The 17,373-nt window shown below is 38.7% G+C and overlaps 1 protein-coding gene across 8 annotated transcripts in view; it reads right to left on the reverse strand.

The window, feature by feature from the left end:
- Positions 1-17,373, reverse strand: part of MADD (MAP-kinase activating death domain) — a 45,545-nt gene that overhangs the window by 12,130 nt on the left and 16,042 nt on the right. For 2 of the 8 annotated variants that reach the window (XM_010194195.1, XM_010194192.1), the window contains exons 14-21: positions 16,266-16,367; positions 14,291-14,350; positions 13,729-13,831; positions 12,516-12,702; positions 12,191-12,341; positions 9,496-9,702; positions 1,430-1,527; positions 999-1,082 (exon numbers count right to left, since the gene is read on the reverse strand). In XM_010194195.1, the coding sequence (XP_010192497.1) occupies positions 999-1,082; positions 1,430-1,527; positions 9,496-9,702; positions 12,191-12,341; positions 12,516-12,702; positions 13,729-13,831; positions 14,291-14,350; positions 16,266-16,367 (992 nt within the window). Of the gene's footprint in view, positions 1-998; positions 1,083-1,429; positions 1,528-4,589; positions 4,644-9,495; positions 9,703-12,190; positions 12,342-12,515; positions 12,703-13,728; positions 13,832-14,290; positions 14,351-16,265; positions 16,368-17,373 lie in introns of all 8 variants that reach the window. The other 6 variants (XM_010194197.1, XM_010194194.1, XM_010194196.1 and 3 more) reach the window with 4 other exon arrangements.

Here is a 17,373-nt window from a genome sequence, read left to right on the forward strand (position 1 = left end):
GTAACCTTTTCTCTTGCTGCTTACGTATTTGCAGAATCCTTTCCTGTTTCCATTCTCCAGTCCAGGTCCACATTGGTTTTCCTAACCCTATCCCTGCAAGATGAGACAGCAAATGTATGCTGGGTCACCTGCCCCTGCTTCCACCTCGTGCACACTTCCTTTTTATGTCTGAGTTCAGTTAGGAGCTCTTCACTCATCCATGCAGGTCTCCTGATGACTTTGCTTGGTTTTCTGTTTGTCAGGATTGACCTTTCTTGAGCTTGAAGGAGGATATACTTGAATATCAACCAACTCTTCTAGATCCCTCTTCAATCTGGGGCAGTATCCCATAGAATATAATTTCTGGGTCCAATAAAGACAGACAGAGTATCATTCTTGTTATGTACTGGGAAAAGATTATGGAAAGCCAGACATTCACAGGTATGCAGCAGTTTAGAGAAAAGAAAAAACAACAACAAAGAGGAAAGTTTCTTTAGTTTTGCCCCTGGAATATATCGTATCAGATAACATGTGCTACCTCTTCCCTCTATGCCCTATAGTTGAGCAGAGAGCATACAGACATATTTTGATATGATTCAAGTGCCTTAAGGTAATACATCAAGTTTGTTCTTGTTTTTAAAGCATCAAACAATGTGCCTTTTACACTTTCAGGTTACATTTTTAAATTTCTGTTTTTTATAGACGGTTTATATACAATTAAGGCATATTTATAAAATTACTGCAATCTACCAGTTCCATAAATACATCAATATATAGGAATATAACAGCAACAAGCACCATGCATGAAGGATGCAATCTGCTTATAAAGCACTACGTATGTTCTGTCAGACACACATGCTTTCCACCCTCTCAGAGGCTCTGCTGAGAGAACTCATAGACATACATTATGCATGCGTGACAGTATGCAGCCATATCATGTAAAATATAGGCATTAAATGCCCTCCCCCACTATAGCAAGCAGTGAATCACATCAAGATTTCACTTTGGGCATATCCTACCACTGTGCTAACTTCAGAATCCTGGCTTGTACTTCGGACCATAACTGTTGGTCCTCCACTGGGAATTGAGTCGAAATCACTCTTCTGTAATCAAAACATATAAAGGACAGGAAGAAAAGACACATTAGTTTTTATCATAAAGGAGAGAATGTCACTTCCCATTCCTCTGGGGTCTTGAATTACACACCTCATGCTTCCTTAGTTTATTTAGCCAGCTAAGTAGAAACTACTGCCTGCATGTCATAAAGATCATGGGGTCATACAATCGAGGAGTTTTCAAAGATCAGTCCCCTATAGGAAGGGGGAAAGAAATTTTACTGAATGAGCCTTTCAAAAATGCTCAAACTGTAGAAGTCTTCCCACAACTAAGTAGTGAATAGAAGAATCCTCTTCTCTTACCACATAAAAAAGCAAGCACAGGAGCCACTGACCTGAGAACCTGAGGCCAAACTGAGGCCACTGTCTGCACTGATTTGGGACTTTTTCTCATCCGTTTCTCCCAAATCAAAGTGTTTCACACCTTCTGGCCCTGAACAAAGGAAAAAGTAAATCATTACTGCACCAAGGAAAAACAGTATGGCAGAAAGCAGATGACAGACTGAAAGCAGTAGCAGTACCAAGAAAACAAATTTCCTTTCTCATTCCTTGGAATTTTTTAGTTCCTTGGTACTGTAAACAAGAAGGCCAGAAGGACACATCTGCCATTCTTCAAACATGAGTTTGAATTTCGAATACTCCAAAGACTATCACTAAACAGTACCTTTGTTAGCCACTCAAGAAAGAAAAGAGGACATACAAAGGTCAAGTAGCTTCCAGTTACAATAACACATGCAGAGCAGTTGCCATTCAACTCTAGGAAGCCACTTCCTTTATTCTTGATAAAATAAAAGATACATGTTTCTTAAAGTGAGAATCCTTTTTTGAACAGCTAATTTGCTCAAAGTCTTGGACTGAGTTTGTTAGGTTGCCCACAGTAACTATCTAGGCAAAAATCAGGCAACACACGACAAGAACATAAACAGCAGCAATTCGTGTTACACCAGTAAGAGTTTCAAGAAAGAAGTTTGTATGATGCTGTACTTCACAACATTTCCCAAATTACATTAACAAATGGCTCTCCAGAGTTGGCAATCACTTAAGTCAGTAGCAATAGAGGGAATCGGCAAGCCTTAAGTCATGCATTCATTAACCCACTAATCCAAAAACAAAAAGAGGGGAAAAAAAGGATAAAGAACTTTATGTTCAATTTCCCATGCAGTTCATGAATCGTATCATCTATTTTCCTCTGATGGGATGGCAAAAGGAAAATAGGATGATGGAGAGGTAGAGCCTGAAAAGAAATTTGGATAAGCACTGAACAAGGTAAATAACGAGGCATGAAAAGAATGTGTTATAGACTGTACATAGAATGTCACTACCCTCAGAAAGGGGAAGAGACTGAATGCAACACTTCTGCCATATCCATATCTGCCAACTATTCAGTAACAGGAAGACATGATCAGCAGCTGGAATATTTGTATTATATACCCATGACCATATTCAGTATCTCTAAGCAAACAATGCCACTATCTCTTATCACCACTGATCACAACAACCTGGGAATTATGAACATGTTCGTATTATATGTAATATTAGAGAGGATAAGACGGCGAAAAGGAAAGAAAAAGGGAAGGAAGGAGAGAGAGAGAGAAGGATAATATACAAATATTTGTGGGAGTGAGTTTGAGATGGTATGTCAACTCATGAATAGCAAAGCCATAAGCGGGCTGTGCAGACCATACGAGCTTACTACTCAACCATCAATTCTTCATGGGAAGTGTTTTACAGAAAGTGTTCTTCATTTGTTATAGTATTCTGACTCTAAATCCATATGCTTTAGTTACTGTAATCATCAAAGATTCTGACAAAGAGAAAGTATAAACAAAATTTACAAAAAAGAAAAATAACAAAAAATACTTGAAGAATTTGGAATCTTATTTCCCACTGAAATATACACTGCTCACTTCTAGAGGTCTATTTCCACTCATTCAAAAAGTAAACATTCTTAGTTCTGAATAATGATGCAGTTAAAAGTTTTATTTTAATTTCGTTACTACAGCAAGAATACCAACCTTCAGCTGTGTGCTTTATGGAATTTAAGAGTTCCCTGTCCCAACACATATTGCAGATATATTTCTGGCAATTTGACTTTTAAAGCAAGTGAAACTGACTGAAGCAGTTCAGGTATTTACAGCTGTGGACAATCCTGCTGAGTTTACAGAGCACAATAACCACAATCACATTGCTGTCACTATCAATTTACAGGCACTTACAAACCTCCCCTTCCCTTCCCTATGGAGTTGTATGTCTAATACACATAAACCACTAAAACTTCCATTTATCCCTCTCAATGTAGGCACCTACCTGAAAGGCCCAGTTTGGGCGAGCAGATGTATGTATGCGCTATGTGTCTGTCTCACACACTTTCCTACCTCAGAAGAGAGCAATTCAGATCTTCAATGTAGTAATCTGTACTGCACAGGTGCCCCATTTGCTCCACTCTCTCTGAACTAACTCCAGATGCTCGCTTATACTTAAGTATTTAACTAAGAAGCCAAAAACTAATGTAGCAAATCCAGGCCTAGTCAGAATGTCAGGAATTTTCACTCATTCACCTTGGCTATTAATCCTCCCCAGCATACAGTCTGGAAAAGAGGCATCAGCTCTGCAAAGCAGAAACTACACTTCTGGTTAGGAAACACCTACCACATCATAGTTATTATAAAGTAGCTATTGTCCTTATGACATATGTCCCTTTTTACAACAGTGATAACCAAAAGAGCAAAACCTTGTACTACACCTGGAAATATATTCAATATTTTATTCAATATCATATTTCAATAGATGTTAAGATTTGTGTAGATTTAGACTACTATTTAGACTCTGCAAACAGCCTCAGACTATTTCACTCCTCCTTTAACATGGGATATAAAAAAAAAAAAAATCAGGCTTATTCCTTATTATGAGGTTATTCTCTAACAGCCATCACTAAATACAGTTCTTCACATATACCTTCTCTCTCCCCCTCAAAAGTATTTCTTGTTGCAGACCGTTTGTCCATAAACTGTTCATGGTTGATACCAGGTAATAAAATTTGCCATCCCACAGTTTGAAAGAACAGAGAATTCTTCATTCCAGTAACATTCAGTCAATCAATATATTCATGTAAAAGACTTGTTAAGCAAAAACTGTTCTTTAACTTTTAAGAAAGGAGACAGAATATCTTAAAATCCTTCCATATATATCCGATATGGTGAGGATACAGAATATCTGCTTCCCCTTCTGTGAAGAAGGCAACATTCAGGGGAGGAAAAAAAGAAAGGAGAGAGGGGAAAAAAAAAAAAAAAAAAAAAGAAGAGACATTTGAACACAAATTCCCCAAGGCAAATTGATCTGTTTGGTCTCCTCTATAATGCAGGTTTTCACAGTAGACCTTTGTTCTTGTGGACGTAAAAACTGTGTGCCATAGATGCAAGCTCACCCTGCACCTGGGGAGTTGGCAGTTATGGGGAGGCTGGTAGAATTAGTTTCTAAATTTTTTAATTTTCTTACTCGTTTTTTCCAAAGATTTTTGCTTTTTCACTTCCTGGTTCTTGTTCCACAATTCTACCCAAGATGCATTGAAAGCAGGAGAGAAAGAGAAAGAGTCAGCAGCCGGTCAGACAGGTGAAAATGGGGAAAAAAAATTGAAACAAAAACCCCACCCCTTCATCTCAAAAAAAAAAAAGGCAGAATATTACAACAACTACTGAGTGAAGGGTTAATTAACACCATTTCACAAGAATTCAAAGTTAGGAATTGAGCGCTGCATCATCTCTCATTTACAGAATTCAAACATTAGAGATGACCTGATACAGTGAACCAACTAAAGAAAAACAGCTATTATGAACAGAAATAATGCAAATAATCACCTTTCCTGAGAAAGGCCTTTAAGATTGTCAGGTATTTGTTTCTCCAAAACATAGGCATCACAGAAGTTCTAATCAACAGAAACATTTTAATGTCTCTATTTTGTATCATTGAAAGGAAAAGGCACAAAAACAGCAGCAGCAATTCCATGAAAATTAAATCTGTTGGTTAACACAATATTTAACCAATGTTATATATCTTAAAAATTATCACAAAGTTTACAAGTACATCAAGTTATTTTTGACTTGACAGTATTCTCCATAAGTGCTTGTCTCTGCCTATCAACCAGTCCTATGTTCAAAAACCTGAACCACTCTGCATCCATGTCTTCCTATCAAGGTACAAAGAATGCAAAATGGGGAAGAAGAAGAAAAATGAGCAGAATATCAGTCATGCTTAATGCCAACTTCCAAAATTCAAATTAAGTCACAGCACTCCAAGTCAAGGAATTCCATAAAAGGACACAATGCAGAGAAAATGAAAAAGTCTGAAGTCTGCATGCACTCCTTTCATTTGAAGTTTAGCCTGGAGACAAAACAGTGATGAGGCACTTGCACTTTTCTGTCACTCACATTCCCGAACCCTCTGAAATGCGGTCATCTTTTCCACTCGAAAACATCACATCACCCCAGGTGCTGACAAGCTGAACTGATTCTGAACACTGGGCACTGTCCTCTCTCACTAGCATGGTTAAAGCTAGGAATGCTACAGAGGAAGATAATCTTTGAAAAGCCACAGAGGGGAAGTGAAGGAAAAAGAAGTACAATGTTCTTCTACTGCTCTTCAATGAAACTTGCTGAGCAACTAAAAGGCCACGTGAAGTGTGCAAATGGCAGCAATTATGGCAAGACAGGCTCTAAAAAAGTTCTACTTAGCAAAATGTCTACTGAAAAAAAAAAAAGGATAGTGTTACAATTGTGGAAGAAGGCTCCAAAGCATTATCATTAGATGTATCAGGAGCAAGGCAAATATAGCAAGCGAGAAAAAGCCAGAAAGACAGCTCCTAGCCAGCTGATTTCTATATCTGCTTCACGACTGATAGATGTTCCTTCAAATTCCATAAGTACACAGATGGATAGGATAAGATTACTTATGGATCCAAACAGCATCCTATAGGCTTATCTAGCTGAGCACACACTGACACAGACAACAATCTCTTTTAAGATGGACTGAATTTGTCAAAGGGCTTTCAAAACATCTGGTTTCTTAAGTACTCAGTCTATACGGCTTTACTTCCAAAACCACCAGACTGAAACCTACACTACCTGCTGTAAAATACCTTTTAGCTGGCTTGCCTGCTAATTCAGGTAGAGTATATCCTGGCACATTATAAACAGCCTAGATTTTACTCTCAACTACTTTTTCAGATAAGAAAAGGAAAATCTCAAATAAACTCAGGGGGCATAAAATACTATGTCTATGACATGAGCCTGAACTAAACAGCACAGCAGATCCAGAAAGGACAAAGTAGGCAAGACAATCTTTTCCATTTCAAAAAACTGTCAAAATAAAGTGATCTGCCAGTATTAAACAATTATTTAAGAAGTAGCAACAGAAACTTCAGTAACTACTGTCATTTTCATTGACAGTTACTGCAAGTATGCAATAAAACCAAACTAATCACTAACGTAAAGGGGGAACCATTAACTATCAACTTTAAAGCCACCAGTGTATTGACAAAAAGGCCAACACTACAGGTGATGACCATGGACCCTGGAAGTCAAGAATCCCAGAAGCAAGCAAATAATTGGTGACCTTTTAAGAAACAAAGTATCAGAAGCATCATCTTCACAATTAATTTCCTAGCTAAGCAATTAGGCATTAAAGCAAAGCAAAGATCAACCTTCAACTGATAAAAATCCATCATCACTCTTCACCTCAGACATAAGAATTTTTAATACCAACAGCCTTCCCTGTTACAAGGGAGCATCCTACGTACTTCAGAGGCACACAAGAAACCATAAACATTCTGAAAAGTGAACAAGAAAAGGAGGTCAAGCAGGAATACATCCACCTCAAACTCTGGAAAACTCTGTGAACCTCCGGACCACAGTTCACGCAGTACATGAAAACTGCGCACATTCAGCTACCACACCTCTAGATCTCAGAGATGCAGTTTAATCGCCACACTAACATAGACTTTATGTATGGCTATTGCAAACAGTGCCATACATTATTTTACTCCATCATGCTGATGATTTGCTTTTCATTCCAGTATTTTCTCTTGTAACTAGGTCACAAAAGGTTAGCAGCTCAATTTGTATTTTGCCCATACAATACCAATAGATACACTGGTAGTTGTATTTACGCATCTGCAATCTGAGGCTGTAAGCATCTTCCAAACTTCATAAAATCAAGGAACTGCTGAGGTTCAAAGGGACCTCTGGAGATGATCTAGTCAAATCTCCCCACTAAAAGCAGGGTCAACTAGAGTCAGCTGCTGCAGGGCCATGTCCAGTCAGGTGTTCACTGTCTCCACAGATGAAGAATCCACCACATTTCCAGGCAACCTGTTCCAGTGTTGGATCATCTTCACATAAAAACATTTTTCCCTATGTTTAAATGAGAATTATAAATACTTTTTTATTTCAGCAACATGTAACTGTTTACCAAATGCTTCTTCCCTACAGAAGTGAGTTAGAATGAGAAAGTCTGCATTTCACTACAGAAGGATTTTCAGCCTAGTCATGACTAACTCTGGTCCTGTATATCCAAAGTATTGTCTTCTACTGAAGCTTCCATAACAGAACATAAAGGAAGTATAACAGCCAAGCAGCTTTAAATCATCCTCCTGTAACATAAGAGAAATTCCATTTATTTCTAGATCTCAAGAGTCAGATGAACATGGACATCATGCTTTTTTTGCAGCAATTTCTTAAAGACTGACTTGGGTACTAGTTCATGGTTCTTGGTGACAGACAAAACCAGTTAGGAAAAAGGCCTCAGAAAAAACCTCTTTCAAACTTTTATCAGTTTTGGTGAAACCTTATCCTTCTTGTAACTTAGTTCCATAGAAGACAAGTGGAAATCATTTAAGCATCAGAACTACCAATAAGAATTTAGGTCTTGCCTGTCCTTGAACACTGAATTGTTTAAGGCTAATATTCCATGAAGAGTAGATAACATAACATATTAAGCAGCACTTCTTTTAAAAAGCACTTCAGAAACATGGACTGTCTGATCTCTATGACTGCCATTTCTATGAGGCTTTAACTTCATCTGAGGGAAAGGAGCAGTCTCACTAATCCAATCAAAAGCTCTCTCTTTCATTAAAAGTACACTGGCCTAGCGTGTGTTTTATTCTTAGTTGTGTCAGAAGTATACTTTCCTTTTTCTCTTTTCTTCAGAAAAGAAATTAAGTACCCAGAGTGAACCAAACCACTAAAATGAAATGTTAGAAAATCTGTATCTCTATTAGTTCCCCGGTAGATTTTCAAATAGGATGCAAGACTAGTTTATGAGCCACTGCCTCCACAGGTTATGTCTGGAAACAAGAAAGCAAATCAAGTCAGAGTGGTTCAGTATCAGTCCAGAAGGACTCACACTACTCAGTCTGCTGCTATTATGTGCGTCTAAGAATGAACGAATGCACTCCTGCCACATAAGTACCCAATACACACATTCCCTTGTCCTATGCTACATACTGCAGGTACAGCCTCACAGTAGCACATTGCTTTCAGAAGACAATTTTTTCATACAATGATTCAATTAAAAAGTTATGTTAAACAGTTTATAAGAAGCAATGGCTAAAATTTAACATGACATATTTTTAGAGTTGACAAAATTTCTCTCATATGCTGATGGCACTCTTCTCTTGTTTACAATCCACAGCAGGTTGGATCCAACCAAAATATAATTTTTTCCTTCCAACCCTTCCCCCAAAAAAAATCTGTAAAGCCTTTTTTAGGTAAAACAGTTTAAGGCCTACCTCTAATGTTCTCCCAGACATAGGGAAAAGCTATAGCAGCTAAGAAAATTTCCAGTGACCAGCCTAGCAGATGCTGCTCAGAAGGACATGCATTCTATTTGCTATTGCATAGAAGGAAAATCCATCAGTCCCGCTCGCTGGAACTGTAACACTACACCTAAAATCTTTTTGGCAGTTTTTATTATTAACAACTAGCAGATCGTGGTTCCTGCTTCTATCAGGAAACAAACCAGATACTTCACAAGTAGTCAGCAATTATTAGAAAACTTTTGTTTCATGTAATCCCTTCCACAGTTGCCCTTTCCAAAGTCCTGCAGGCCCTGTTTCCCTTTTGCCAATTCCTGTTGCCTGAAAATATCAATCACAGAGCAAAAAATAAAGTTGTCTGAAGTGTAATGAAATTCAGAAACAACTAAGATTAGAAAGCTTCTGAGAGAAAACTGCCCTGAACAGTTTATCCCATAGTAGAGGGAAAACACATACGACTGTTCCCTGTGATCCAAAGTGTAAATGAAGCATGTTACAGCAGCAATGTGGTGTGTCAAAATGGAGAGAATGCAAATAGAACCTGAAGCCAAAACAGAAGTCCCTCCTGCACTTCACATGCACCTCAATACACACCAATGGAAGCAATAAAATTTTCTTCCTTTAGACTCCTTGTGTCAAACTCCCTTGGCCCTTTGCCTGGAGGGCTTGGTGCCTTTGGCATCAGCTGAGGTACCGGCAGCTGCTTCACAGGTTTTGGCTCCGCTCTTGGGGATGATGCAGGGTCCTTGCCAACTGGAGTGATAGATCCATCTGTTGGACTTCGTTTTCTCTTTTCTGGTTCTTTAAAGGAAGAAAAACAGTGTTAAAAATAAACAACAAAAAACCACGAAAAACTAACATAGGGAAAAAGGAAATGAGAGCAGGAAAAGGAAGATGAGACAAATGGTCTCACCTAAATCATTAAGCCTGGCACCAAAACAGCTCAGTCCCACATTTGTTCCCATAGGTCACCATGGCTTGCAGATAGTCTGACACACTGGTGGAAACAGCAGGAGAGAAAGGCAGTGTGCTGCTTTTGGGATACTCAAATTATCTCCTTCCTATATATTTGAAACTTAGGAATTTTCTTTGACACGGTAACTGTAGTTATCTCCTCTGCTGAACTGTGCAAAATTGGATAACTCTGCCTAAACTACCAAGAATATAACTTCTAGAATGCTTCTTGTGCAGTGAAAAGATGACAAATGCAAACATCCTTGATGGGTAACACTAAATGAAACCTCAGTTAGGAAAAAAAACCAAAACAAACAACAACAACAAAACCACAAAACAAAACAAAAACCAAACAAACAAAAAAATCACCAAAAAAGCAAGTACTTATAAGCTACATCAGCTTCCAACATTCTCCAGGACTTCCTATAATCATATGTCCCCAAAGATAGTTTGGATTATGTCTCTGAATCAAACTCCACAGTTTGAATTACAGCAAACTTTTCAGAATTTAATAATTAAAATTAGGCTTTCCATAAAGAATGTTCTGCACAAACTGTTCCAATAGCTAATGAGGCTAACAGTAAAAATGTCATATCCTAATATCTACATTTCTTGTACCATTATACCTTGTGATACCTTTGTCCAGTAGATTAAAGATTCTGCTATCAGCAACACCTACCCATGTAGATAATAACCGAAAACAATCAAGACCTAACATGCAACAGTCTGAACACTTCTGTCTTTCAGAGCAGAAGTGTTTTCCCCATTCCTTGTAGGTCTTTTTGGAAACCTCCTCAATTTTTCAAGATACCATGATCAGAACTGAAGCACTACCTCAGCTGTGAGTCTTGCTAGTGACATATGCAGAGACGGTACGATAACTGCACCCCGAATCTGTATTCCCAGGTTTACACAGTTCCTCGCTCTCCAGTTTTTACAGACACAGTAAACAGCAGTAAGTTCACACATAGCAGCCATTTTCAGAGACACTGCTTCTTAGGACATAGTTCCCAATCCTGCTATTATTGCCAACTGTCCTTGTTCCTAAACACAAGTCCTCCGTTTGGCCATATTAAAATAATCACAACTGTGCTGTATTCAGAACCAGCTTCCTCTAGACAAATAATCTATATCCATCATGTCTTGTTCAAATAGTCTGCATCATATGCAAACTGAACAACTTTAGGATCACTACTATATGTTAAATAACATAACACTGACAACTATGAAATGTTTCTGGAAATACCCAGATCAACTAACTGAAAACGTAAAATATACTAAACAGCTAAAACTTGACTATAAATCAAGATGACATGCAATAATGAGAGAAGTCCTTCAAAGATTTATCAGGGCTTTAAAAGTTTGTATTCAATTTTGTCTACTGAGACCACAATTAATTTACTGGGTAAACTCTACTTACCATCAAACTATGGTTTCTGGTGTCATATTAGCAAGACTTCAGTCTAAAACCACTGACTTTTGCATCAGCCACTCTATCATTTTGCTTAGGGTCAGTGTCAGACTAAAAGGCTTATAATTACCAAGATCAGCCTATTCCCCACACTCAGGATTGTTAACACTAGCACAGTCTTCCTTACCTTTCTCAGCACTCTAACAATGATTGAAAATTAACACCCGTAACCCACTGGGCATCTAAGCCAACTCACAAAATCCCTGATGCAAGCCACCCAAAACATCAACTATAAAATGTTTAGTAAATGTTACTCCTCTGCTACAAGTAAATAAATAGCTTTTCATTATTTGAAATTACAGCTGACTCAGATATTAATCAGAGAAGTAGCCTTTTGTCATCTTTTGCTCTTTTTCCTTAAGCATGCATTTTTTTATTTTGCATTAAGAAAAGGCTGGAAAATAAAGAGGTACATTCAAACTTTCCTCTCCAAAAGTACTCAGTGATATAAGAATCATGGAGTAATGCACGGTGGTGAGATATGAATATCATATGGTTCCACATTAGAAATATCTCCCTCCCTGTTCAGGTTGTCTGCAATAACTTTCCAACACTGTACTTGGGACAGTGTTAGCTGAAGGTCCCCACTCTCAGAATTTCATCCGTATAAGTCCCAGGTTTTGTATCTTGCTGCATAGTTTCCGTCAAATATCAGTATGGCCATTATTTTGCTTTGGTCTGGTTACATGCATGCAAGAGAATAGTTTCAAGCTTTGTAAGGTTTCAGTATCAATGGTACAGTTCTCACCTATTTTGAAAGTGTTGTAAAAACTCTAAAATACCAGAAGCCACAAAACAGCTACCTTCACAATAAGAATCTTGTTTGGTTCATAAACACTATATTCTCATAAACACTTTTCTTACCTTTGTTGTAATAGTGGGTATGTGCTATCTCTAGCAGGCCAAAAACACTGGCCATGCCTCCCAGACCAGCATTTGCGTATGACTGCTCCAGGCTCAACACAGTGCACTTCAGCAAGTCCAACATGCCTTTATAAACCTTGCGGCTGATCTCCTGCAATGAAGATCACATTAGAGTCACTATATCAGAAGTGAGAAAGTAATTCAAGAACATAAATTCCAGAGCTGCTGTAACATCAGCTTTTAAGAGGCACTTTAACAAAAACTATAAACATATTGAGCCTCAGCAGACACTAGGTATGAGGGCCTTGCCGAGTTCAGCACTGACCACATCCTGTATGACATCCTGTCGAGCGTCTTCTTCTGACTGGATCGTGCGATTCAGCTTGCTTAGTACAAAGACACGGAGCTGCTCACTCTCCAGCAGACGTCGGACTCTCTTCATGTTCAGCCAACCAACACCTTGCCCATCAAGAACATTGTGTACCACCTCCTTCAGGAACTGCTGGTTCTCACTGATGGATTTAAGAGGAAGCAGGCAAAAGTTAACCCTCTGCTTACCCTGCTTTGCATGGGAAGAAAGATATGGCCAGGACACACAGAGAAACTCATTTCTTATCAAAGCTAAGTTTACAAGAAAAGAAGTTCAAATCTAGCTATGCCTGCTGCTAACATAACTGCACACAGCCCAAGCTCTGTTGCATATAGGTGCAATATAAAATATTTTATTTTGTCTATTATTTCCTATAATAAGCTGTAATCAGATTTTCCTGTAGTCCCTCCAGCTACCATTCTTCTCATCTTCACCTCAGAATCCACAGGAATGTCACAACCTTCTCCCACAGCTTTCGTGTTTGGCCTCTAGGTATTCCTCAAAAGAGGAAGTGCAGCACTACTGATAGCACTACTGCAGCAGCCTCAGCACGTGTACTGCTTCAGCCTGTTTTGCCACAGGGAAGGGAATGGTAAGAAGGGAACTCCTGTGCAACTTGCTGCATTCCTCACTCTGAACTGCAGTTATTGTTCTTGCTTGTCTTCCATCCCTGGTAGCTGAAAGTAAATTTCACTCTACCCATGACTGCTACATAAGAAAGGACAGGCACAGGTCACTTAAAGTTTACTTGCACCATTCTGAGTCCCTTCCCAAGGCTGAGAAAGGCATCTCACATTAATTCATGGAATCAAACTGCTTCACATGACTCAGCTGATCCCCTTCACAGTGCACTAAAACTCTGTTGGCTAGACTACCTTGTTCAGAATTAGGTCAAAAATTTCTTAATAATGGAATCTAAATAAGGATCTAGAATCTTTTTGATCTCTGACAGAAAGAGGATACATTTCAGAGCACAGAAAAATACATATGTGCACTATTAACTGTAAGACCATGCAAACCAAATCTTCTCAGACAATAATACATGCAAGCTAAGGGACACAGAAGAGTACTATTTAGTTTTCAACAGGTAGACTTCTAAGGAAACATTGGCCAAGTATGAGATAACTCTAACAACACTTTATACTCAAAAAGCAACAAAAAGTATTACCTGGAATTGCTAGTTCGTCCCTGAGGCGATGGAGACTCTCTCTTCACTGTTGGGCTGTGCTTAATGACTGAAGACTTTTGATCCACAAGGGCTCGTCTGTTTCCTAAATGGGAGAGGAAACAGGATGAGTGGAAGGGGCGGGAGGAAAACAGTCTGACCCCAGGACAGTAACAAGCAACGCTAAGGTTGGCTAACACACCTATTTGGATTACAGGTAACAGACTTCAAACAAAATGAAAACTCCAAAAAAGCAGCAGCGTATATCATATCCTAGCATCACACATCGGCAGAAAACAGTAATGGGAGTAATGCAGAGAGAAAAAGAGAAGATGGTAATGGGAGCAGGAGGTGAAAGGCAGGAAAAGTTTGGCTGCTCTGCATGCAGTTCCACAACAAGAACCATCTTCAAATTAGTCACTATATGTAAAAGCATAATGCATTGGGGGTGACTAGTATAGATCATGTGGTACTGGTTACCCAGTGAGAAAGGTAGCCCGAAGTCAGGCATAGGGAATGCTGGAAATTGTTATATCATGCACAGCTCATGCTGTAGGGAACCCACCTTCATTGCTTACTGGGCCAGCTTCAGTAATAATCTCCATTATAGTATTTAACCCAAATACTGGGACACAAAATATATAATTAGTAGTGTACTACAATATCTACACTCCCCACCATCAGCATCAAAAGAATCCATCTATCAGCTTCTTCCCAGCCCTCCCTCAAAACAAAACCCAAATGACGCTAGAACAGGAAGAATATTTGAAAGCCCAAGACAACAAGGGCCAGCTTAATTAATCTTAGAGATAGTGCTTGACTTGAAATTTGGCATCATGGAACCAATGTATTGCACTTTCAAGGACATATTGTATTTCAAGGGCACTATCAAAAACATCTGCATCACCGAGGAAAATATATCAATGGATGTGATGAAATAAAAATTAAAAGGAAGATGGCAAGTGGTCAAACAGCAGCAATGAGATGGAGTCCCAGCATCATTTCCCATTACAGTTAGAAACACAGGGTACCACACACACTTGGTACGAACAAGCTAATGCAGCAATTTTATACCCGTATGACAGAGATAAAAACATTTAAAAACCAGTGAAGTGCCCAGTGGGAATCCCAGTGAGCCAGCATGCACACATAAATGAACACAAACACACACACACACACACACACACACACTTGCACATGCACAGACTGAGCTACTACATGGAAGTCCCATCCTCATACCTAAATAGTAACATTAAAGGTCCTACAGGGTTACAATAGTCAAGAGAAGAACACCAAAGTGCAGAAGACGAGGTGCAAAGCATGAACGTGGAATGGCAAACCCCATCACTGTTTTCTTCCAATGCATGGAATCAGTCATTAAGTTTACCCATGGAAATAACCCTGACATGAAGCATGTTTCTTATCCAGTACAATTGGACATGAAAATGTAACCAACTGGTAGAAGGTTGTCAAAAACAGCTGTGCAGAGTCTCTGCTAGTGTTTTCACCGTACCAGTGCTGTTCCTCCTCATTTTACACACAGGGAGTGATTACTTGTCTCAAAAACAAAGTCCAAAGCAGAAACACAAAAACCAGCTTTTGGCCTTTGTTTCTACAAGGTCAAAGGTCAGCAAAACATCATACCAACCTTCATCCACATCCCTTCCCACTTCCAGATTAAAGTAATCTTTACCGATGAAAATGATGAGGAAGAAAAAAATAAATGAAAAAAATCAACATATTAAAACAAAAGCAGTAAGTTCTAATCAGAAAGAATAACTCAAAAGGTAAAATAAAACCTTTACCCAGATTAGCAACTGAAAAGGTGTCAAGACTAAAACACCAGCACGTGCTCAGTCACCGTTCTGTTATTACATCTGGCACAAGGACGAACAGGCTGTCTAACTCCCCATGGTAAGAGGGTCGTTTCTCTAGTGCCCATTCAGGGATATTATCTAATGATACTGCAGACAAACAGGAGATGTTCCAATGAAAAGGCTCTGAATGTAAGTTAGGGAACAATCTTCACTCTGAATGAGCTGAAGTATGGTTATAATTTGACTTTGATCAGGAGTTTTCTATTTAGTGAACTGAAAAGACTAGAAAAACCTTTGAAATACATATAAACTGCAGTCTCCACGGGAGGTTGGCATTATCCCCACGTACAAATGTAGCATCATTGCTCTAACAAGTTCCCTAAGGCTAATCATGAAGACAGTACAAAAGTAGGACCTACCTCTTGGTTCCCATTCCTCACACTAAGTACTTAAAAATAAAACAAAACAAAACAAAACAAATATTCACATTGTATCCATTAACACAGGCTAGACTAGCCAGTCTCCCATCCCAACGGAGCCCAATTGTTGGGAAGAAGTCTGACTGAGAAATATTAAGACAATTTGCTGCCTTGATACTTAAGACAGGTGCTACCCAAACTACCAAAGTGCACCACTCCCAGGATTCCTGTTAGGGGTAAGATGTCAGACTGCCAAGTCACAAGAACTGTAAAGGCTGTAAAAGACAAAGGGAAAAACGGTTACCTTTCAGGCTGGGAAAGGGAGTATTCTTGTCTCTCCCAACTTTAGTTGGCAGGGCTAAGTTGGACAGACTAAAACTTGTGCTGTGGTTTCTGTACAGGCTGCCTATGACAGAAAAAGAAAGTAACTAAATGTCTAATGCTCACTGCACATACACAAACTTCCTAAACTTCCTGTAATTCACCTTCTTATTCCAGATCCTTAATGATAAAGTTCTTTATTGCCCAAAAGTCTCATAAGCATAACATCACCCCATTTACATTAAAAACGTATCTGTAATCAGATTATTCTAAATTATACAAAAATTTAATTATTAGCTTTCATGTTACAATCATTGCTGCTGTATCTTTGAGTCTTAAATGTAATAGCAATATCCACCTGTCCTCCTGCACTTAAATAGTCTCACGTCACCTGTGTCTTCTAGTTTGATCCTCTTTTTAGGGGCAAATGAATGGTAGGGGCTATATGAGAAAACAAGATGATGGAAGATCTCCAAATTATGTAATTCTGAAGTGAGCGTTGTGCCTTGTTAAACATTCTGAATCTGAAGTGTGCTTTAAAATAGAAGCTTTCTTTTTATTCAGAGAAAACAAAATTTCTTCCTAGAAGAACATAATAATGCATCATCATCTGGTTAAGCCTGTAGACAGTCTGAAAGCATCTCGTGTAGATCAACGAGCTGATTAACACTTCAAGATGTTAACTTAAAATGTCAGCATACTATTCAATTTGCTTTGGTTCTTTTTTTTGCAGCCTTATTTTAGTAACGATCATTATACCAGAAACATTCAGCATACTTTCCCCACCGCTGCAAACTTCTTGCACTGCTCCCCACTCCAGTGCAAGACTCAACTGGCCATATCTTCTTTCACTCATAAAAAACCTTCTAGATTAGTTTTCCACACCTGTGGATTTTATTATTAAAATATAATTGAAAGTAGGTGGACATCAGAAATTGAATTTAGCACCTAAACACACAACATGGTAGCATGGAAGGCATACTACTGCTAAGATTCCTGTACCAAACTTCATGAAACTGTACCATTTTTTTGTTTAAACGAAACTGAAAGGATTTCTGATCTCTGCCCTACAGTGCCATATAACTCAAGGG

This window comes from Mesitornis unicolor, unplaced genomic scaffold (genome assembly GCF_000695765.1).
Source record: "Mesitornis unicolor isolate BGI_N332 unplaced genomic scaffold, ASM69576v1 scaffold481, whole genome shotgun sequence".
In the NCBI taxonomy this organism is placed as follows: Eukaryota; Metazoa; Chordata; class Aves; order Mesitornithiformes; family Mesitornithidae; genus Mesitornis; species Mesitornis unicolor.